The sequence below is a fragment of the Rattus rattus genome, chromosome 5 (genome assembly GCF_011064425.1).
Source record: "Rattus rattus isolate New Zealand chromosome 5, Rrattus_CSIRO_v1, whole genome shotgun sequence".
NCBI classification, from domain to species: Eukaryota; Metazoa; Chordata; class Mammalia; order Rodentia; family Muridae; genus Rattus; species Rattus rattus.
In genome coordinates this window covers 137,379,508-137,403,782 of record NC_046158.1, presented here as the reverse complement: position 1 = coordinate 137,403,782, position 24,275 = coordinate 137,379,508, and the positions used below count along the sequence as shown (strand labels likewise).

The 24,275-nt window shown below is 43.5% G+C and overlaps 1 protein-coding gene across 2 annotated transcripts in view; it reads right to left on the bottom strand.

Annotated features, from left to right (window-relative positions):
• Nucleotides 1-24,275, bottom strand: part of Rprd1b (regulation of nuclear pre-mRNA domain containing 1B) — a 45,852-nt gene that overhangs the window by 13,880 nt on the left and 7,697 nt on the right. The window contains exons 3-6 of one of the 2 annotated variants that reach the window (XM_032904643.1): nucleotides 17,539-17,672; nucleotides 12,855-12,964; nucleotides 11,145-11,271; nucleotides 5,757-5,932 (exon numbers count right to left, since the gene is read on the bottom strand). In XM_032904643.1, coding sequence (XP_032760534.1) covers nucleotides 5,757-5,932; nucleotides 11,145-11,271; nucleotides 12,855-12,964; nucleotides 17,539-17,672 — 547 coding nt within the window. Of the gene's footprint in view, nucleotides 1-5,756; nucleotides 5,933-11,144; nucleotides 11,272-12,854; nucleotides 12,968-17,538; nucleotides 17,673-24,275 lie in introns of both variants that reach the window. The other variant, XM_032904642.1, reaches the window with a different exon arrangement.

Here is a 24,275-nt window from a genome sequence, read left to right as displayed (position 1 = left end):
AAGATGCTTTGGTAACTGTCTAAGTGACTCAACTCTGGCTACTCTCATAGAAGAATAAGATGTCTTTCTGCGTTTGTCTCATGGAATGAAGTTTCAAGAACAAAACCTTACAAACCTGAATGGAAAGTTACTAGATGCGTGTCCTGTATTCTATTCCTGCTCTGTGACTAGCTTCCTCCTCTAGGTCTGACTTCCTTCACTAATTCAGAATCAAATCACATGACCTCTAAAATTCCTTTAGCTTGATAATTCTGTCACCTGGATATCCAGGCATCTGTGTCACTCTGCTTTGTAATAGGGCACCTGGCAAGCTCACAGAGGGTACATATACATGCCTTCGAAGATGAGGAGTACTACTGACATCTGTACTCTCAGTCTGTGGCCATGGAGACTTTTAGACAGGGCTTTCACAATGCCGCACCAGTAAGTGATGCTCTGCCATGTTTATTATAATTCTGCTGCAGAGATTAAAGTGGGCTTAGCGTAAGGCCATCCAGCTCTTATTCACAGACTAAGAAACAAGATCCCACCACCAACAAGAATTAAATGGAACTACTAGTAAAATTCAAATGGCTTTTTTTTTTTGCAGAAATTGAAAAGGTGATGGCAAATTCTTAAATTCATATGGAAATTTAAGAGTTCTTACACAAAACTACACAACGGGAAAACCAGACTGAAGACATGTGCGTCTCACTTTCAGACTTCCTACAGAGCTGAGCACTTAAGTGAGACGCCATCAGTGGGCGCGCACACATCAGTGGGCACGCAGACATCAGCGGTACACCACTGAGAATGAGCACATCTATGGACAATTATTCCTTGACAAGGGTGTCAGGGTGTCACACATTCAGTTGGAGGAAATAACAGTCACTTCAACAAATCCTGAGGGCGAAAAGACAGCTTCACTCAACAGCTCCTCACATCATATAGAAACTAACTCAGAACTGATGACAACTTAAATAGAAGAGCTCAGACACTAAAGCTCCTAAAACGCACAATGAGAAATCTTCATGTCTTGGAATTGGCCAGTGGTTTCTGAGATGCAACACCCAAAAGAAGAGGAACAGGAAAAGCTGGAGTAAAATTAGAACTCATTGAGATAAAATAACTTTAACAGTAGGAGAAAATATATGCAAATCTGTCTGGTAAGAACATAACTATCCAAACACATAAAGAACACAGAGACTCAAACTGCAAACAAGTCAACCTGAAAGTATACAAAGGGACTTGAACAGACATGTTTCCAACAAGGACAGCAAGGTCCTGGAACAGGCGATGATGCTCATCACCACTGCTATTCTGAGAAACGCCAATCAATCACCACAGGTGAAAGTGCACAGTACCATAAGTGGTGAGTACTGGCAGGAATGTGAAGAACTGAGGCCTGTACATGGGTGGTGGCAGCAGAAAATGAGGCAGTCATTGTGGGCAATAGTTTGAGATGTGGGTGTCAAGAGGTTAAATTCAGAATCACTATTTGATCTAGCAACCTCAACCCTAGTATAACACATACCAAAGAGAAATGAAAATCATGTTTACAAAAACTTGTATGTGGGGCTGGGAGATGGCACAGCAAGCAGTTAGGAACACCCACTGGTCTTCCAGAGGTCCTGAGCTCAATTCCCAGCAACTCACGGTGGCTCACAGTCATCTGTAAAGGGATCAGATGCCCTCTTCTGGTGTGTCTGAAGACAGCTACAGTGTACTCACATACATACAATAAATAAATAACTCTTAAAAAAAAGAAGACAGACTTGTGACTATCTACAGCAACATTATTCATTATCACAGTAACCAAAAGTAGATATAATTCCAATGCTATTCAATAATGATGACCACATTGTGGCAGATCCAGATAATAGATATCAGCTATTACTATTGCAATATTATCAATCTTTCAGTAACATTTATCCTCAATAGGAACAAAGTTCAGGTACATGGAACTTTGTGGATAAATCTCAAATTATTACCTAATTGAAAGAAGAGACACAAGTATGTAAAATCCCCAGGAGCAGCGCTGTCCAGACAAAAGGCATATTAGTGGTTCTCAGGAGCAGAGAGGGGGAGGGCACAGGGAGTCACTGCCTAGTAGGGATGGGGTTTCCCTCTGCAGTGATGACAATGTTTGAGCCTTTACAGATAGCTGCTCTCTACTTGGAAGCACTAAATGCCACTGAAATGTATGTTCTTTCAAATGGTTAACGTTATGTTATGTAATTTCACCTCAGCCTACAAACAAATCTGTAGCCAGGAATTCACCTAGAGCTCTGTCCTGCATGGCGGTCTTTGCCTGCCATAGACAGCCCCTCCAGGAGATCACGGACACACCATGATTTAATGCACGAAGCTGCTGTTCTAGGAGGTGAGACTGCAGGCACCTGACCTTGTGTTTGGTTTTACTTTAAAGCTTGTACAAGCAGCTTCTCTCCTTCACCTTCCCCCACCCCGATCCTGATAGCTCTGAACAACATATGCACACCACATTTCACCAAAATGACAGACAGGAACTCTGTTCAACCTGCTCAGACTACGACTAGTGAGCTTTAAGCACCTGCTTGGCCTGAGAGTCACCTTTGTCAGCAAGAACAAAGTCCCCTTGCTCTACAGTGGTGTCTGGAAGCTGATCTGGCACCCTTGGCTTTACCCTTGTCAGTCCACCTGCCTTAGGCCCCACACTGTAGCCCCACCCTCTGAGCTGTTGGTGACACGGGTCCCCTCCACAGGCTTCTTCTCCCTTTCTAGGTTTTCTCGGATTAGCACACAAAGCAGTGCAGTCCTTCCTCGGCTTTCCCTTTGACCTTGTTTGTAGATTAGGGAAGAGTGCTACAGTAGTGCCAACCATGACACTCAGCACAAAAATGGTTAAAAAGGCATAATTTCTAAATGAATCCTAACTCTACTAAAAGGAAAAAGGAAGGGCGCACAGTGGGGAAACCGTAGAATTTCTACCACAATTACCTTTACTAATACCTTCTCTGCAACCAGACAGTAAATCTCCCAAACCACTGAGTGGACCTAGAAACAGCTCTCTTTATAGGAAAAGGTGGCTTCCCCTAAGGAATCTGCGTCAAGAGCAAGCATTTTCTGAGGAAAAAATATGTCCCTAGTCAAAGAGCATAGTGCCCAACAGACTTCAAGAGGCTAGCTGTAGGCATCTGGCGTTCAGAAAGAACTCGAGCATTTGACACTATGCACATTAACAAACATATGATCAAATCAATGTTGTTAATGTGCTCTTCTTGGTCTGTTTCCATGTCATGAAGGAAAGGAGGCAGGCTTCTGTTCTTCAGGGAAAGCCTTGCTCCTGAGACGCTCCTCCAGCACCTTAACATCTGTGCACATGCATCCATAGGTGAACAGGTGGACTGGTTGTTCTCTGAAGACACAGGCTCTCCAGTGCCTAGGTCCATACACGGTAGTCTCTTCACAAACTGCCAGGCCTCTGGCTGCTCCCTTGCCAGTTCCTCTTACAAAAAGGGTTTACTCTCAGCAGGGATTCTCTTAAACTACAACCAGAACTGTTGTCTTAACCGCATTAGCTAGCCGGTTCCATCTATGCTATTCACACAATTCACTGTGCGATTTCCTTCTGTGAGCCAGAATGGGTCCCCTCCCTTTAGATTCTGATCTAGCATCCCCTTCAAGGTTCAGAAGCCACTGGAAACCCGAAATAAAGTTATCAATGAAAGAGGGAGAGATGCTTGCTATCTGAAGGAAAATACAAAGTTAAAAGAATACAGAAAAACTTGACTGTTACCTAATTAGAGTCGTGGGGAAAGAGTCCCAAGGAAACAACTCTATGTCCAGGATGTGGCATGTACAGTGGGAAGGCAATGAAAGGTTTCCCAACAGCTTTAACTGGCCTTCTGATTTGGTGGTGTTAAGGACTGATTATGTTCTGAAGGAAAGTGGAGGGATATGCAGCACTGAGCCTTCACTCAAACTGTACACTGGGTGTCACCATCCTCCTCAGGACAGAATGGAAGGAACATCTGTCTACTACAAGGAGTGAGAGGAAGCCTTAAATTCAGAAGAGCAGACTTTTCATGTCTGCATGGATGAAGAGCTAATGCCATCCCTCAGCCTTTTATATTTTATCTAGTCATTTGCTTTTTAAATGGAAGCAAACTTCATTTTAGTTTCCCAATGAATGGTCCAGCCCAGCCGGCTGGTTGATATGGTTTGGGACAGGAACCCTGAGCTCTGACTGCCTTGTGGTGCCAGGATCTTCCTCCTCCATCCTCAAGTGCTGGGTTCCAATGTCTCGCCATTTGGTGAACTAGCAACAACTGAGCTGCCAAAGCTACAGAATGACTGACCTCTGATCTTCTGTACCTCAGAACTTCTTGGGGTACCCAGTAAGTTACCTATTCTGCAGAAGCCCCACCCGAACCCACCCCCAACCAACAGACAGTTAATTAGAAATGGGGAAGCGACAGAACAAAGAGTTAACTGGCTCTACAACTGTCTCCTTCTCAAAGACTGTCCTCTATGGTGGCTTGCCACGTTCCACCCAACAACAGCTGCTCATGATAATCAATGTCTGACAGATCAGAGAAAGCCCTTAATGTGTCGCCAAGGGGCAGTTCAACAGATGGCACGATGACTTACAACCAGAATCATTAATTACAATCTCTTATTAGTCCCAGGGTACAGTGAAAATGCTTCCTCAGTGAAAGAGGAGCGCTGCAGATAAATGGCCGTCTGCTCCTGCTGATGAAGTTTCCTTTAGGACTGTGGTCAGTGCTGAATCTACATGAAAGCCACACTACTGTTCATCTGTCTCTTATCTGCCACACCAAGCTGGCCAGGCATTTGAAGTCCCCCGCACCTCTAGCCATTACAACTCCCATAATCACTGTAGGGAAGGGTGAGGTACTGCCTCTCCAGGCAGCTGAACACAGAATGTAGAATGCACATCACTAGAGCTAGCTCAGTGTTCCCCCCCTCCATACAGAACATCCCCACTGGAAGAACGGTGGCCTTCTACTGAGGGGGCTCTTTGAGCTGTTTCCTGTGGTCACTATGACATTCTCCAGCTCAGCCCCATGTCTTCCTCTGCTACTCTTTTCCATGTATCTTTTAAACAAAGAGAAGAAACTAAGAAGAAGCTAAGAAATGCAGTCTACCAAGTGGGACAGGAAACCCCGGACAGCACACAGTGCTGGCTCTGCTCCCCAGGGACAAGGAGCTAAGCTGAATTAAGAAGCCAGACAGCAAGGGGACGACTCTAAACCCCTCCTTGCTGGAGACACTGAGGAACATGGCCTCAACTCAGGAAGAATGGGTTTCTGCCCACCATTGGAGTCAGGCTACACAAGCAGACTAAACTTTCAAACTATGTACAGGCAGGGCTTGCAGGCAGGTGACTTCCTGGCCTTCGCATATGTACATGCCAGAACTAAACTTCAAAACAACTCAGATTCCCAAATACAACCAATAAGTAGTCTTTGGTTTTGCTAACCCTTATGTACCTCAACTTATAATTTCTCAACAATATACTGAGGCAATTCTAAGATCCTAAAAGCAGTGACTGAGAGGCCCCTGTTTTCACAATATGAGTTTTTCTTTCCTGGACATATAAAACCATGACTTCAACTTCTAACAAGGCTCCGGTAATTATGGTTACTGGATGAATGCTCCCGTCTCATTTGTTTTCAGAAGATAAAAAGGTTGATCCAGGAATAACATGGGATGTAGGAAGGGGGGGGGGGTGCGGTGATCAGGCAGTCGGGTCTGCCCTGCAATGTACTCACTTCTAGCTTTTTCTCCTTTTCTGACAAAACCTCCTTTTGGTTCTGGGTGTACTCCACCAGCATCCGAGCCAGCTGGCGCCGGTCTTCCAGTTCCGCTGCCAGGCGCCCGTTATATTCCGCTAGTAACAGACATGCTTCATCTACTGTTTTTGAAAGACGTTCAGCTGCCTCTTTGTCTGAATACAAATAAGAGCAGAAAACAACACACACGAATCACACAGGTATGACTGCAAACATTCCTGAGAGGAGGTTCAGAGTCCAAGAATAAACCAGAACCCGTGAACCAACAGTGCTGGGCTAGCCAAGAATCCAACTGCACCAACTCTGTCAAGAAGACACCCTTCTCAACTGCCTGAAGTGAGGCGACTGGACAGGGCGGGAAAGCTGGCTGGCTGAAGAGCTTCGGCAAAGGCTCTCCAAACAAAACCAGCAGAAAGGCACTCAAGAGTCATCTGTGAAATGATTTCTCTTGCCTCTCAGGGGATGAAGTATGTTTGCTTATATTACTACATTAAGAATGCTTTCCCTACTGTTCCGAAGAAACAGAGCAAGCGCTCATGTCTTAGGTTTACAGAGACTGAGAGAACAGAAGTTCTGTGAGAGCTTTAGAATGTGGTCTCAGAAGCTCATCTGTAGGACTCTGTTTGCCAGAGAAAGAGAAACCTGAGAACAAGCTCATCCTCCCCACTTGCAAAAAGCAGGGCTTTTCAAATGTACGTAAACATGACCCTCGATGGAAAGAGTGAAAACACACAAGCAGCAGCCCCAGGTATGGCGAGCGGCACACCATTCCAGCCCTCATTGGAGGGCTGCCACCAATCCCAGTCAGCCTGGGTTACATAGCAAGATCCAAAGAGAGAAGGAAAGGAGAAAAATTCCTTTTCTTACTATGTGCTGTATTTTCAAAGTATTGGTCATCATGGACTAAACTGACTTCATGTCCAAAAAATGGCTTGTCACCTACCTGTTGGGGGGAGAAAAAGAACAAACCCTGAAGTGTGAGCAAGGGCATCCTTGGAAGGAGGTGGTAAACGAAGGCTGGTGTCACGAGTGAGCAGTGACAAAGAGAACTCAGAACATAAAGAGCTGCTGTAACTGTGCTGCTGGCCGGAGTTTAAACACATGCATCTTGCTTTAAAAGGTCTTTGGGGACTGAAGAGATGGTTTAGTGGCTAAGAGCACTTACTGCTGTTGTAGAGAACATGGGTTCGGTGCCCAGCACCCACATCAGGTAGCTCACAATCCAGAGGGTCCAATGCAATCTCAGCACCTCCATACATGCTATGTGGTACATATAAACGCATGCAGGTATACACATACACACAAATGTTAAAGTAAATAAAATCAAAAGGTCTTCTGGGTAAAAATAGCAGGTTGAAGCTTTGGAACAAACGGCACCAGAGCTGCCAGCAGTTACACAGACAATCCGGTGACACAAATCTGAGAGCCCTTGGCATTTTTCAAGGCAGTGGAATTTAGGAGTTTCTAGCATAGAACAGCCATCTGGTCCTTTCTTGCCTCTGTGAACAGCAGGAAATGAGCTGCTGAGGGCTCCCCAATGGGAACCCACTCCGAAGATCATGCTCTGGCATCAGGGCCGGAGAACAACACTGGGGAGGGAGGGAGCAAGACAAGGTGGGACAAGGGACTGTGCAGAGGGTCGGGAAGCACTACAGTGCTCCAGACTGCAGACAAGCTTGAGTGTGGCTGCTTTCAGCTTGGTCAGTCCTTGACTATTGATCTCTTTATAACAGTAATTACGATGCTAGAGTCCTGTGGCAAAAAAAAAAAAAAAAAAAAAAGAGGCAAGGAACACCAATTCTTAAGAGATAATATTTTTTAAAGAGTCAATTCTCACCCTCAAGAACTTGTATAAGGAAACCAGATCATTTATACAAGTAATTGCAACCCAGAAACATAGTGTTTTTTATCACTCAAGAATTACACAGGGCTGGAGAGATGGCTCGGTGGTTAAGGGCATTGACTGCTCTTCCAGAGGTCCTGAGTTCAAATCCCAGCAACCACATGGTGGCTCACAACCATCTGTAATGAGATCTGGTGCCCTCTTCTAGTGTGTCTGAAGACAACTACGATGTACTTATATATAATAAATAAATCTTTAAAAAATAAAATTACACAAAGCCACAGTGGGCTGGAAATGAGATCATCGAAGCTTCCTGTTGTAGGAGAACATATACAGACCCACAACTGGACAATGTGCTGAGAGCGAGAGACTTTGGAACACCCAGGTCTAAATGGGATATCTTCATCTAATCCCTTCCCTCAGAGCTCAGAGAGTCTTCGGGGATGGAGGACACCAATGCAACAGTGTCTTCCAAACATGGCAGGACCGATGCACATATGAACTCAAAGAGACCGTGACAGCATGCACCAGACATACACAGGTCCAAGCCAGACGGGGGCCCAGTGCTGAGAGAGGAAGTAGACAAGAGCCCCAATGCCTAACTACCTCCAAGTGTCAAATGCTTGCAAAGAAAAATTATTTTCTCCAGTAGATGGCTAATACAAAATGTACTTAATGGTACTTTAGGAGATGTTCTGTCTTGAAATGCTTTGTTTGGGTAACTTATCTATCTTACTGTCCTTTGCTTATATATTATGGTTCCTGACTTTCTAATTTTATGGGTTTTATGTCTGTGTATATATGTGTTTCTTATGTTCTTCCCCCAATTTTTGTTTTCAACCTATTATTATTATTATTATTATTATTATTATTATTATTATTATTATTATTATTATTATTATTATTTTGGCTTTTTGAGACAGGGTTTCTTTATGTAGCCTTGGCTGTCCTGGAATAAGCTCTGTAAGCCAGGCTAGCTTTGACCCCAGAGCTCTATAGTGAGGATTCTGGAATTTTGGTTTTGTTAAAAACAAAACAAAACAAAACAAACAAGATACATGATAAAAACATGTTTTGTTTAGTCCGGCTATGGGGACACAGGACCACATGCAGCAGCTGTGTATGATCTGCCTCGTGCTCTAGCGTGCGTGCCTTTGCCGGCTGCAGACAGTTTCTTCACTGTGTGACACTGGAGTCTGGGAACTCTTCAGAGCCTATAAATGCTGAAGCCCTGCTAGGCGGGGCGGGTGGCTGTTGGGTTTCAGGAGTGTTAGTTCCAGTTCGTTAGTAGTCAGGCTCCGAGAAGAAATTAGAATCAGAGATCTCTCTCCCCTTCACCCTTTCCCTCCTATCTAGTGAAAGATGAAACGGGGGTGGGGGCAGGGAGATAACGGGTGGGAAAAAGAAGAACTCATGCAGTAGACAGCAAAGGCCAGCTACAAAGCTCCGCCTGCCTCTGTCCCAAATTCTAGGATTAAAGGCACACATGCCACCACTGCTCAGTCTGTCTTTTTGTTTGTTTGCTTGCTTAAATTCTGGTTTATTTGTTCTTTTATTTACTGTTTGCTTTCAAAATAGAGAAAGTGTGGAGTTGATTGGTGGAGAGTTGGGGAGGCTCTTGGAGGAGATGAGGGACGGGAACTGTGATCAGAATATAGTGTAGGAAAAAAATTATTTCAATTACAAAGCGGGGTAGGCACTACAAAAAAATGCAGTCCAAATGTAGAAGAGGATCTTGCCTGGGGCCAACAGTGGCTGTGCTTTGGTCTGCCCTCACCATGCCTTGGTGGGCTGGAGAATCCTGCAAACCTGGCTGACTCACTCAAACACCCAGTTTCTGAGAGTCCTCCAAGCTTGCTTTCCCTGTCTCCCTAGCAGCTAGCTCTCCCCAGCTACTAACTCACCTCCTCGCTCCCTTTAACAGCGATCTCAAGAGGCACTTACCTTTAACCAGCCCCTCTCTCCTATGTCAACAAGTTTACCCCAGTGAGCCTTCCAAATTCCCACGCATGACCTTCCTGACACCTACAAAATCCCTGAGCTCTTGCCTCCTGCACTGGTTCTCAGACAGAAGGAGACAAGATCCACCCTCAGCCCCTAAGTCTGTATTCTTAGTAGGAAGGTGTCATTCATAGCGTTGGAATATTCATCAGCTGAAGAGCAGTAGAGGAAAAGTGGAGCTCTGGTTGTGAGATCAGCGTTTTCAATAAGGGGGTTGGGACAGGCTTCACAGATGTGGTAAAATACAAACCCAAAGCAAGGGAGGCTCAAAGACTCCCACAGCAGAAAGCTTTCCCTGATCACCTTGATCCCTTTAGAGATTCACTGCCCACCAACTCTGCCTTCTCCTTAACATTTAATACCAAAAAGGCTATGGGCATGATGCCAGGAACACTATTATATATACAGTGAGCCTCAAAGACATGCCAACTGAAGGGAGTTACTGCATTATGAACGTTGACTTCCTCTAGGTGAACACGGAACAAGCCAAAGAAGCAGCCAGCTCAAGGAGATGGAGGGAAATGACCTATGGAGCAAATGGGATGAAAGGACTGGGCTTTTGCAGTGAGAAGACCGTGTGATCTTGGTCAAGACATCTAGCTTCTTAGAGTCTCAATCCCTTCCTACACATGAGAATACAACTCTTCAAAGACTCATGAGGCATACATAGAGTACCGCACAAGGCATGCTCTTTACAAGATTGGTTCATACTGCACTCCCTTCTTCAACACCTACAACTCTTTACACTGAATCATCTTCAGGCTTGTCAGTGTGCAATACATTAACAACGCAGCCCTCTATCATACATTTCTGTTAGCAGTTCATAGTCTATCCCTTCCTGGCCTCCACTGCTCCACAGATACACAATCTGCACTGGTGCCAAATCATCTTATTCAGAGAGTGATGGGCTATGGCATCCCAGCATTCCTGCTCTAACTTCAAATCACTACTCAACTTATTTAGGAAGCTTCTTTTCTTTGTAGTTTATTTTTGCCTATTTAAGATTTTTGTTTGTTTCTTATTTGTATGAGTGTCTGCCTGCATTATGTAAGCATATCAGCAATGTCTGGTGCTGAAAGAGGTCAGAAGATGGCATCAGATCTCCTGGAACTGATGTCAGAAGCAAATGAGCCACTATGTCGATGCTGGGGCCCAAACCCAGGTCCTATGAAAGGGCAGTAAGAGCTCTTAACCACTTAGCCATCTCTCCGGTCTCAAGATTTATTGTATGATTTTTATTTATATGTATGAGTATATATAAGCATGCTGTATGTGTGTGAGTATTCATGGAGGCCAAAAGAGTACATCAGATGCCCTGAGCTGTGGTTAAAGGTACTGTTAGCTGCCCAGTGTAGGTGTGTGAATGGAGCAGGAACTACTCCTACTGTGGAGCTACCGCCCAGCCCCTCCAGGAGCTTTCACACACACAGACGGCAGAAGACCCAACATCACCCTGTTGTCTCTACCTACAGACTAAGCATGACTTCAGATGGCCCCTTCTTTCTTATTTTTCACCTTCTTACCTGTAATTTTTTCCAGCAGGGACACATCCTGCACTTCCTGGGGCAGGGAAGCAATCTTCTGTCGAACAGTAGCATCCCCTGATGCTGCATTTTCCAGATCCTGCAAAGCTTTGATTAACTCCTCAGTCTATAAAGGGCAAAGGCAAACAATATTATCCATTAAGACATAAAGGGGTTAAAGAGAAACAGCCAGAGGCAAATGACAAAAATCATCATTCTTAGCATTAAAAACAAGCCAAAAGTCACACAAACAACTGTCATTAGTTCCAGAACTTTGTGGATGGAAATGATATGGATTCTAAATGACATAAAATTGTTTTAGGTCTACAAACACATAAATAAGCCTCTATAGAATTCTGTTAAAATTAAAGCGCATACTTTTGGCAACTGAAGAATATGGATTCTAGTTCATGGTACTTAATTGCAAATGAAGCATTATTTACAGTATAAAAGTCTATAATATAGAAAAAAGGCATAAATGCCAGATGCTGAACAGCTGTGTGTTGGCTGATTAAATTCTTTCTAGAGTTTGCTTTACAAAATAAAAATCCCTGCCAATATTAAAACGTCAAATAAATTAACTCATTAGGAATTTAAAACAAGAAAAGTATGTCCTCTCTCTGTGGAGAAAGCCCAGGGTGCTGATGGGTGACAGAGCACAGTGACCTAAGGACGGCTGCTCTGCAGGCAATAATCAGATTACCCTGAAGTGGATCAGCCAAGCTCTTCCTCTTTAAAGGTTTTAGATGAAAAGATCTGACCCGACATTGCCATTATTTAATCCTGTGTAATCCATCGTTTTAACACTACACAGAGCACATGTGCACACACATGCATGCATGCACTCATGTGCCCTATTAATCTATCCTATGTCCTGACCACGCACGACCATGTAGAAAGATTAACACAAGGCAGTCTCAGTCAACAAATGGCACAGACAGCCAAGTGTGACGGACAGCATACAGCTGTCACCAGCAATGGGAAGCTGAGTCAGGTCTCACTACATAGCCAGGCTGATCTTGAACTTATAATCAATCCTCCCGCCTCAGACTCCCTCGTACTAGTAGTACAGGTGTAATCTGGCCATAGCAGGAAGATCTCAAGTTTAAAGCCAGCTGGCATTAAACAGTGAGACTCTACTTTAAATCATTAAAAATAAAACAAACCACAAAAGGACAATGACTTTGAATTACGACAGATCTTAATTCAAATTAAGATACTTGGCAAGTTACTTAAATGCCACTTAATCTGTTTTGTGGGTTTTTTCCTTTGACAATAAACAGATGAACCACATCAAGTTTGTCTCACAAGGAACTGTGTGAGGCAAATGTATCCTCAAAGACTATCCCTGCTGCCTACTTATAACGGAGTGCAGTAAACTTACTATCCATGGCTACAAGACATAGCTTAGATAATGTTATCTGCTTATGAACAAGAATGCTATCAGCAACAGGAACAGCAAAGTGCCTCCGAACATCTTTATTACATCCTATAAGTCTACTTTTAGAGTACTTTTAACTTTTAGAAGACAAAGTAAAACATAAACCCATTGTAAAGTCAAGATGTAAAAGGCAGGGCGAAGTCAGATGTCTGGGAAGCTGAGTGTGCTACTGTGGTTGCTGCCCTTTGACAAGCCACACTACTAGTAACAGCACCACCTTGTGGCCACTCCTTCAGTTAAGGAGTCACTTTGTGCCTGGAGTCACATACCAAGAGGGGGCCTGCAGAAGGATCTTGGGGAGAGTAGCTTCCAGGGTAGTCATCATCTTCCTCCTCCTGTATCTGCTGAAAAGTTCGTTTTAGAGACTTCTTCTCTTCCGCTGCTAGGGAAAACAAAGGAACAAGCGTAAGCTGCATGTCTCACCTAGATAAGCATCTAGTGCTCTGTACAGTGACCACAGGCAAAGGCTGGGGGGACCGGGAGTTGTTTATCCTCAGAATTGGTTTCATGCTAGCTTTCTTGCCAGTTATTTTAAATTGGTGTAGCTCCTTATGTTATTGAAAAGACAAAAAGTTCCCAGTCTGTCATTTCAGATTGACTCTTCGAGTCCAAGGAAATGCTACTGGAAGTGGTATGTCCCAATTATCATAATTAGAACCTTCCTCCCTTCAAAAGAAGTAAACAGTAAAATGCTAAGACGCATAAGGCAACATGATGAAATAAAGCAACATGTATGAGGGAGACAGCGAACACACTGTACCACACACACTGCACGTGAAACAGCTTTACACTTCCAAGGATCATTGCAGAAAATAAATAGGAGGGAGAGATTCATCAATTAAACTGTCAGAGATTTCAAGTACAAGTACCCTGTAAACTCTTTCTTTAAAACCAGAATAAACCTAATTTTATTATAAAAATAAAAAACCCCAAACCTATTACTGAGAAATGTGATTGTACTACTGGAAGAAATTATTTACATTTCCATTCTAGAGTTAACTACTTCTGAGGCTGGCAAGCTGCATTCTTTATTATCTGTCCCCTGTGCCTTTACATGATCATGATAGATGTGCTAATTCTAAAATCATTTCTATGGCATCATATTGGGCAACACAAAACAAGCACAAACAACTGAGGGAAATAAATCTAAATGATAAATCTGCATTTAACAGAAATGTTGGACACCAAATATGTGCAGGGCATTGCAATGGCTTCTTTACCATCATCTTTCCAACAGTTTTAACAGAGCGTTACAAGAGGAACAGGACCCAGGGAGGTTAAACGGCTCTCTGGCGTGACAGCTCCGCCATGACTCTTTGGCTGTACTCAGACGCAGTTCTCTGTTAAAGGGGGGTACCAGGCACCCGCCTTGGAACTTGTTGCATGTAACTCGCCAGGAAGGTGTGCACTCGTTCACTCGCGTCTCACCTGGAACCAAGGATGGAGCTCTTGTTTTCTATCTTACACACGAATTAGCTAAGTTGTGACAGGAAGGCCAGGCCATAGCATCGATTGTTTTTTTTTTTTGTTTGTTTGTTTGTTTGTTTTTTCTTGCCTGTTGGAGAGGAGAAACGAGGCAGCCACATTTACAGTGGAGGCTGCCTTTGTTTCCCACAATGCTACTGCAGAGAACAGCTCTCTCAGGTTCACTCAGCAGCACACTTCAGGTCTCACTGCCAGCTATGTTAACTCTGAACCTGGGATGAAGTGATTTTTCTAATATTTCAGTTCCCAAATCACAAATCAATAACCAATCACTCCCCTTCTGCAATGTCTATCAATGACAGGCACATCGGTTCCTCAGCTGTGCCATCCCATTTCTCAGTGACAGAAACCATCTGACATTTCATAACAATAATAAGTAGAGAATTGGCCATAAAAATGAAAGCACAATAAAGAAGCTATGACAGAAGCCACGGTGGGTCCGAATCTGAAAGGCACGAAGAGGAGCGGAGAGGCAGACGCCGCAGAGGAGCCTGGTGATGCCAAGTTGGCAGCAAAAGTGAAGAGAGAGGATGATGGCGGAAGAAGTGACCCCACAAAAACACTTGACAGCACAGCTACTTTCAGGGTGTGTCTAGTGACAAAAGCTGCATCTCAGCTGGACAGAAGCTGGAGACAATTGAGGGTCTGAGGCTAGTCAGGGCTACACAGCAAGCCCTGCCTCAAAGTGAAGTAAAGAGTAAATAAATAGAAGTAAAAAGAGGATGCTAGCTCACTGGCAGAACACTTGGCTGACACACATGAAGTCCTTTGTAAAAGCCCCAGCCTTCAAAAACTATTAAAAATAAAAAGGAACTCTCTTAGTACTTTAAAACACCGAGGGCAAGCAAGACAGCTCAAATTTCTCTCCATATATTTTGTTACAGGGAAAATTACTTTATTTCAACATTTCTATTTTCTGTTTTTCTCTAGTGCTAAGAACGGCATTTAGGGTCTTGCCCTTCCAGGCTTAGCCTTTTATTCAGCTTCATCCTAGATAATGGTTTATGGTGAGAGGACCTTTCCTCTGCAGCCTAAGCTGGCTCAGGCTGGTCTCAAGCTAGCAATCCTCCTGTCTCTGTCTCCTGAGTCCTAGAACTTCAGGAATGTACCACTGTGCATAAAAGCAACTCTTAGTTTTACTATCTTTTTCTGTTCATTATACATTTGTAACCCGCGTTTTAGCTGACAAAAAAAGGGCGCAGAACTGCGATTTTCTAGATGGAGCAAGTTCTTTTTGCATAGTTTCCATTTACATGTTCACTTTTAGTTCTGAAATGCAAAGATCAGTATATGAAGTAGAAAACCCACTCGCATATGGTCTCCATGTGAACCTCACAGAACTGTGTGCACAGTAGCTGTTTAATGTGGCATGTGGTATGACCCGCACATACTTAGCCACTACAGCAAAACTCACACAAAAGGAGTTTATCAGATATGAACATGAGAGCAAAATAAAACTTACAGTGTGTGGAACTGAAGAGGTAGCTTAGTGGTTAGGAGAACTGGCTGTCCCAGTGAGACCAGAAGGGGCAGTGACTAGGATGTGAAGTGGAAAAAGCACTGGCTACTCTTGCAGAGGACCCAGGCTCTGTTACTATCATCCACGTCGCAGCTCACAACTGTCTATAACTCCAGTTCATATATACGTAATGAAAAATTTAATAAAATAAACAAATAGAAATATTTTTTAAAGTTCCAAAAAATCTCTTATTGTAAAGGCAAACTCTACAAGTTGCCTGAAGATAATGAATTACCCTCGAATCAATACTGCAATATAAAAGAACTATTTAGATTTGGAAATGAACCTTTTGGGAAGTCATAGGTATTTGAAAGAATGGTATAAATGGTTTTGATCATCTAGGTCCTGAGAAGACCAGAGTGAGCTGCCAAGACCAGAATACCCAGGGAGCCTGTTGAGTGTCTGACTTTAAAAGATAAAGGGGAAGAAGAACAGTCTTTAGACAAATGACACCAGCACATGTCACTACTAACCTGCAAACAAAATCCAAACCCCAAAGGAGCCACTTCCAACACTGCCCACATCTGGGACGGCTCCCTGCAGAGCACAGTTGTTTTTACTCCTCTGTACTCTTCCAAAGATCTAGCACAGCCCCACATACACGTGTAGCAATGCCTGAACACACATTCCAACATAGGCTTCAAGCTTCCTTTAAGGCAAGAGATTCCCTGCTTGCCCCAGGCACTACTGAATGAAGTGTAGGGTACAGACAAAAATGTTGGATATTTTCTCAAAACTGTAGAGTGAAATTCCCAAAGGCCACAATGCTGTCACTGGCAGAACCCAAAGCAAGAAACAGCTTGCTTTTCAGGAGCATTTTTTAGCAGCTTTAAGTAAAACAACAATAGCCTGAAGCCTCCAAAGCACTTTCTTAGAAAGCCTCTTCGATTTACTGTAAAGTGTATGCAACATTAGCTCTGTCGGGAACAGACAGTGAAGAGAACAAGCAAAGGCTTGGAAGCAGGCACTGTCACCTGTGCGAGTCCTGGGAGGCTGGACAGCAGAAGTGTGTACACAGTACCAGAGAACACGAGGGGATGGCTGCATGGCCCACAGCAAGGAAGGCGTGGGAGCCAGAGTGGCAACCTTTAAGAATGCACTGCCACGGTGAAAGGGACAGGCCACAAAGACGTGCACATGTGCAGAGAACAAGAACTGGCAAAGCCTCCAGAAGGGCACTGAGAAACAGCCTGGCCGAAGAGCCAGGAGCACCACCAGGGACGGGTTGGAAGAAGAATCTCAAGGTGGCCTAGTTTAAATCAGAAAGGCATCTCAAGATGGTTAGTACTCAGTACTCAGACTCGCTCCCTAGCAGTAAGTAGAGACAGAGTCCGAACAGGGTGACAGTTTAGAAGCATGTCATGTCAGCTAGAAGTAACCCAGGGCTAACCAGAGACTGAAAAACCAAACATTTGAACTTACCCTTTAAAGAAATAAGTAACATAAACTTTAAAATTTACATATGTACTTCACAAAGATACCCTGAGTTCAGTAAAGATGAAAATCAATATAGACAAAAATCTAATAGTCATCAAAGTATATAAAACCAGATTTATTATTAATAAAGCTGAGTTCTAAAAGAGCAAGGGACTTATCCAAGGCCCTGCTGTGGTCAATTTCAGAGCCCGGACGAGGTACTCTTTAGTCAACCACAATTCTAAAGGACTTGGTTATTCCTTTCCCTGCACAAGGACAGTTGCTGAAAGAGCAAGGAGGGCCATGAAAAATACACAGAAAGTGAGGAGTGCGAGCATGGCATCATGAGCAAAAGACCCAGGCCTGGGCGCTTCCAACACTGCATAAGTTCTCACCATCGCTCAGGAGCATCCCTCTGAAGTCATAAAGCGGCTGGTGGATCACAGCAGCCACAGCAGCCCCCACTGCAGCTTTTCACGTGGGGCTGGGAGTAGCAAAGACCAAGAGCTGTAAACATGTGGTGATGTTTCTACCTTTGGGGGGAGGGCTCTTGGAGTCCTCCATAGACAGCTTCAGCTGCTGTATGAACTCGCCGCCATACACACTTCGTTCTTGCCAGATGTTCAGCAATCTTTCTAAAGGTTTTTTACAGCCTTCGTCTGCCTCTCTGCCCAGAAAAGATGAAAAGATATAGATAAATATAAGCTTAATTTTTTTTGTTTTTAATTAAGACAGATTTACTTAAAAACAACAACTGTCAAAATGATTTTCACACTTAAAACAACAATGTGGTACATCCTGTGCTTCTTGGATGCTCAGTCCTGAGAGAAACTACACTCCTCCGGGGGTGAGCCAGGAAGAGGCATCCAATGAACCAAAGAGTCTTTTTCTCCTTTGCAGGGTGGTAGGAACAGGGAAAAGCCGCTATGACTGGTTTTAACGGACAGAAAACAAAACAAAACAAAACAAAATTGACCATATTGATTTTGACAACTTGGCTTTTTAGAAGGCATCAATTTAAATACAATCCTAGACATATACTGGAAGTTTAAATTAGCCAAACCTTAAGATTTTAAAAGCACAAGTGTTTAAATGCACTACAGTAACATTCCACACTTCTACATGCACAAATATGTGCATACAATACGTATGTGCCAAAAGCGTCCCAACCATAACAACTTCACAATGACTTTAACACTGAACTTAGTCTGAGTTCTCTGTTAACACCCATGTATCTAATGGATAATCCTGGAAATCTCTGGAAATAATGCAGCCCTTTGTAATTTTTATCTGAAAGAAAAAGTCAGGTAATCTTTTTCTGGTATATAACACCTGAGGCGGCAGCAGACCTGCAGGACAAGACTTCTGAAGAGAGGCCCTGCCACCTGTGCTCCCAGGCACTGTCTGTTTAGTAAGGCCGTATAACAGCCAACATCTTAACACTGAGCACCTTAAGGAGGGACACCTTGAGGCTCGCAAGATGGCTCAGCTAGTAAATAAGCCGGCCTCCAAGACTGACAACCTGATTTTCATACCTGGACCACATGGTAAAAGAAGAGAACCAATTCCTACAAGTTTTTCAATGACCTCTAAAATAGGCCATTCCTCTTCCCAAATAAATTAAATAATTGAAACGTAACTCTTAAAAAAAGAGAGACCTAAGCTATAGCTCAGTTGGCAAAATACTTGCCCTAGCTCTGGGTTCAATCCCCAACACTGGACCCGAAACACTGGGGAAGTGAAAGTAAGAGTATCAGAAATTCAAGGTCTTGTATCCTCAGCTTCAGTGAGTTGAGGCCAGGCTCAGATATATAAGACTATGCCAAAAATGGAAAGGGAAAAGACCTCCACATTTTAGAGTTGAAGTCAAATATCTTTACTAACAACACCAAGAATACCAAATTGACAGACAGGCACTCTACCCACCCTCAGCACTGACAACACTTCTGTGACACTTATGCTAATACCCAGCCTGGTCTGGTCAAGTGTCCTACTTATAAATTACAAGTAGCAAGTCCACCAAACTGAGATCAAAGTACTAAGCCAGGAAATGCATAAGTTAATTTTTTTCAACTCAGCGGTAAGTCCTAGGGAAACAGGAAACCTTCTGCTATATCTTAAAGAGCTCAGCTATAAGCAAGCACTCTGGGGCTTATGCTAAGACACTCTATCTCTTCACAGTGTGTGCAGAAAGGAGTTACTCTCACCCTCTCCTCTGCCGACAACCTGGCTCAAGGGGCAGCCGTTTCCACTGGCTTCTCCGCTAGCCTCATTACTGCTCCCCCAGCTTCCAGCCTTGCCCTCCTACAGCCTACTCTCCAGTTTGAATAATGTAATTCTAGCTGCTGTGGGAAGGCATCTCGTGTTTCTTTCCACTCTTCTCAGAACAGACAAAGTCCTTACAAAGCCCTCCAGGCTGACCTCACCCATCCACTCTGGTGGCCAGGCCTAGAGCCTGAAGTCAGCTATGCCTCAGGTGGCCCTGTCCTGCCCTCTCTCCAGCAGCAGACCCACAGTCCCTGCACTTCTTGCTCTGCCTTCATTTCGTTTCACACGACGCCTCCCTCAACTTGCTGCACGGAACACTTATCACTCTTCCCATCTGAATGCAACTTCCCGACAGAAGGAGCTTGCTTTCCCCCTACAAATACCCTATCGGCTAAATCAATTTTTTTGAAATAAATTTTTAAAAATTTTATATAAATATACTTGACTTCCAACTTTTCCATATCAAAGTAATTCAAGTCACAAATTAACTAAACTAACCAGTTTTGAAGGAAGGCACTGCGGTGAAGTAGAAGTCACTTTGGCACCTAAAATGAGATGTGGCTAGAGCAGAAAAGCAGTTTGACAAAAGAAGGGTCACTACCTTTTGAGGTTACATGGACTTCATTCTACCTTGAGAGTTCTTAAGGCGGGGAATGTAGATCACTTGGCAGAGTGCTTGCCTAGCATGTACAAAGCCCTGAGTGTGATCCCCAGAACTGCATAAACTGGGCATGGTGCTACATGCCTGTAATCCCAGGACTCAAGGGCTGGGGAGGGCTGGAGAATCCATTCAAAGTCATTCCCGGCCACACAAATTCTTTTAAGGCCAGCCTGGGCTACATAAAAACCTGTCTCCAAAACAAAAAATAAATAAATATGTGAATACGAGAACCGCCTAAATGAAAAAGTATTGCAAAAATATTTACTATTAAGTCATCAAGAGGGCTCCATCACACTCCCTGCTGGGATGCTCCGCCCCCCTGCAGCCCTAAAGAAGGGCAGCTGGCAGCATGAACCTTCACACCCTGCAGCCCAGACAGATCCTTAATCCCCTGTGTCTCTTTGGCATTTCTGTTCTTTCACAGTGACAGAAAGCTAAGACAGGAGCGAACCTGGAGATGGGGTGAGAGTGGGAGTAGGTTCAAGATACTGCTTCATTCCCTAATGATCTGGGTGTCTCACTTGTGTGAACAACATGGCTCCAAGTGAATGCCTACTTACTCTGCAGGAATAGAGGCGGAAGTGCCTTCCACAAATCTCAGAGAAGGCTCTGGGTGCGAGTCTCTTCTCAGCTCCTGTCACAGTTTTTACCCATGCACCTTTCCCCTTTGCTGATTTTTCTGTATCCTTGGGTGCAGTAAATCCTAACAGCCGTGAGTCCTCCTAGGAAGTTACCCACTGGGAGAAGTATGAAGACCCCCAAACAAGGAATTATTATGTATTTGGCAACGACTCCTGGTTTACCGCTCAAGAAATTAAGTCTAGAATCAGAAATTAAGGCCACCAAGCCTGACAACCTGAGTTTAAAACCTGGGGCCCACATGGTGGAAGGAGTGAACTGACTTCTGGAAACTGTCCTCAGATCTGTGTGTTTGCTGTAGCACATGTACATGCACATGAGTGTGTATACACACAAATGAAATTTTAAACTTTTTTAGAAGAAATTAAGGGGGGCGGAGTCCTGGGAATGGCTCAGCAATTACAGCCCTTGCCGCTGCTTCAGAGGACCCAGGTTTGATCCCCAGGACCCACAGTATTCACAACTGCCTGGAACTCTAGTCCAGGAAACCTGACGCCCTCCCTATGTGGTCTCTGTAGGTACTGGGCACACATGTGGTCATAATAGGCACACATGCAGACATAATGCCCATATACATAAAGTAAGAAAAATGAAAGCTTCTGTGAACTTTAAACTAGTTTACCCACGTGTCCATCCATAATTACCCCTTGGAACATCTAACCAACCACCTCAAACATAGCTAAAACAAAACGAAAATCATTTTCTCCATCAAATCTTTTCCCTAGTCTTCAATTGAGATCAGCCATCAGTTATACCAAAATTTTCTCTCTTCCCTCAATACCAGCTCCCATTTCATTTCAAGAAATCATGGACATTTTACAAGGGAGAAGACCCCGACTACAAAAATAAGCATTCAATAAATGGAGAGAGCCTTCTCATGGCAATGTTTTAACCGATCTCATCTTAGCCAACACAACAGCAACACTTCTTCTGAACGTAGGCTTCCCTGCCTTTCACAACCCATTCTCTACACGAGCCTTTCATATATATGGTTTGCGAGTGTGAGTGTGAGTGTGCGTGTGCGTGTGCATGTGCCTGTGCGTGTGCGTGTGCATGTGCCTGTGCATGTGCGTGTGTGTTGTTCTCCACCTTACATACTGAGACAGGGTCTTTCGATTGTACCCTGAGATTGCTGATTCAGCTAGTCTGACCTTTACCCACTGAGTCATCTCTTCAACCTAATAGAAGCCTTTAAAGAATAATAATTTGCTAGGCGGTGGTAGTGCACACCTTTAGACCCAGTACTTGGGAGGCAAAAGCAGGCAGATCTCTGAGTTCCAGGCCAGCCTGTCTACAGAGTTCCAGAACAGCCAGGGCTATACAGAGAAACTCTATCTCCATAAACCACAAACAAACAAAACAAATAAAAATAAAAACTTTCTCTACAATATAATAAAAAGATAATGCTTATCGCCTTATCATACGTTAGAATTGTTGACTAAAAAGAGATAATGCAGCTCACTTTTTTAGGTAATTTTACCAAAAGTGCCTACTCATGACTTTACGAATAGTTAAAGTTTTCATGAACCATCAATGGTAGCACAGTTAGCAAATGGATTGAGGGGAAAATCTGAGTTATGTGGTTAGGTTCTGTTTTCTGTTGTGTTTTCTCTGATTTTACCTGGGCTTTTTATATTGTCTATAGGACTCTTTTCAACCCCTGGCTTACAGTTCTTGACTGGCATCCTGTCAGAATAGAGTCCAGGGAATATGGAACGGCTCCCTTCTGCCTCTCTCTGATCTCATCTGGGGCTGCAGCTCACTATGTTTCCCATATCCATTTCATCCGGCTCCTTTTAAGATGTCCTGATCATTTCTACCTTCGGTTCTCGAATGTCACCTCCTTACTCACGATGCCTGGAGGAGCTCATCCTAGGATACTATTCTTCTTAACTGTGCCATATCATTCAAAAGTGTCTTGTTCACTTCACCGTTCTTATCTGCCTTCTTCCTTGCTGTTCCCAAGCTCCGGATTAGTGTGTGGCATAGGACAAACACATGTTGAATAATGACTATGTAACTACCTTCAAACTTTAAAGAAAACAAGGTACTCGTAAGGATGGTACATTCATAGTCTAGTTATTTAAACCACTACTTAAATCAAATGTGCCCGATGAACACTGTGCTTTCTCTGAATCCAAAGCTTTGGTTTTTTGGCTTGGGGATGAAAGTAGAGAAGCATCATAAAAATATTGATAATCAGGGGTTGGGGATTTAGCTCAGTGGTAAGGCCCTGGGTTAGGTCCTCAGCTCCGGGAAAAAAAAAAAAAAAAAATTTATATATATATATATATATATATATATATATATATATATATATATATATAATCAATTCGAGAATTAATGGGTCAGCTACCTTTGTTCACCATCTGGTCACAGCAAAAGCACACCAAGAACACTTACTAAATTACTTTTGGTTGATGAGGTACAATAGTATTAAAGTAGCTATTGTACTTTCTGTTCTAATGACAGGGTAAAGGGAAGAAACCTAGAAACAAAGCCTCCAAGGTAGACCTCAAACAGACTGGGACACAGGAGATGGGAAACGCCAGGTACAGTGTACCCAGATGTTCCCCCAACGTCTCCTGTTTACATTTCTTTGTTTTCTTTGTGATAAGGTTTTACTACGTAGCCTGGGCTGGCCTGAGTGCTGGAATTACAGGAGTGTGTTACTATGCCTGGCTTCTGTATAGTTTTAAGACGTGCCCACATGCTAGGCGAGCCCTCTGAACCTTGGTATCCACCTTCGAGTCCTTTCTACTTATCCTTTTCTAATTTAGAACAGTGAAGATTATAAAAGTGTCAGTTTAATATCCCTAAAGTGCGGGGTAGTACCCTTAAGTCAGATCTTTTTCCTGTTAGTCACAATTATCCTAATTGAATCAAAGAATCTTTACTAAGCCCTGCTCAGTACCAGAAGAGTCTGCAGTGCTACTACACCTTGGAACACCCTGTGAGAGACTATCTGAGTGCACTCCTTGACCTGGAGGCTGCATGTGAGCACTACATGTGCATGGCCTAAGAGCTAGAAAAAGGCATGCTTTCCCTGCCTGCAGTGTAGGACATGAAAACTAATGAGGAAAACTCCCTGCCTTTTAACTAGATGGGAAGCTTAGGCTTAATAACGTAACTTACACATCCAAGGCTACTCACATGGCGCATGAGACAGAGCAGTGTCTAAGGCACACGGCTAAGCCTTATTGAAACAACAAATCCCAGACTCCAATTTCAGACAGCTGCTCTCAGCTTACCACTGTTTGGAGATTCAGTAATTTTCTTCAAGTTACTAATACGTTCTGCTACTTCAGTGCCCATGTTCATCAGAAGCCAGCACCACAGGTACAAGCAAAAACCTCCAGCTTCAGAAGCTCAATGTGTTTTTAACATTTTGGACTACTAATTTTACTCCTTTAAACATTTCAAATCCTTCGAGGAATACTGACTTCAAATCCTACAGAAGGCCTACCTTTCCACGCATACCTTCTTAGACTCTCGAACATTTTTTTGTTTAATGCACAGTCTCATTTTCACGTTTCATGGTTTCTTTTGCAAAGATCTGTGTATTTTTGTGCATACTTATGAGCATAACAGTCAAAAAAAAAAAAAGACCCAAAACAAAAACGAACAAACAAACAAAAAACAAAGAACAAAACCAACAAACAAAAAGCCCACTAACTTCTCCCGGAACCTAACTCACCTACG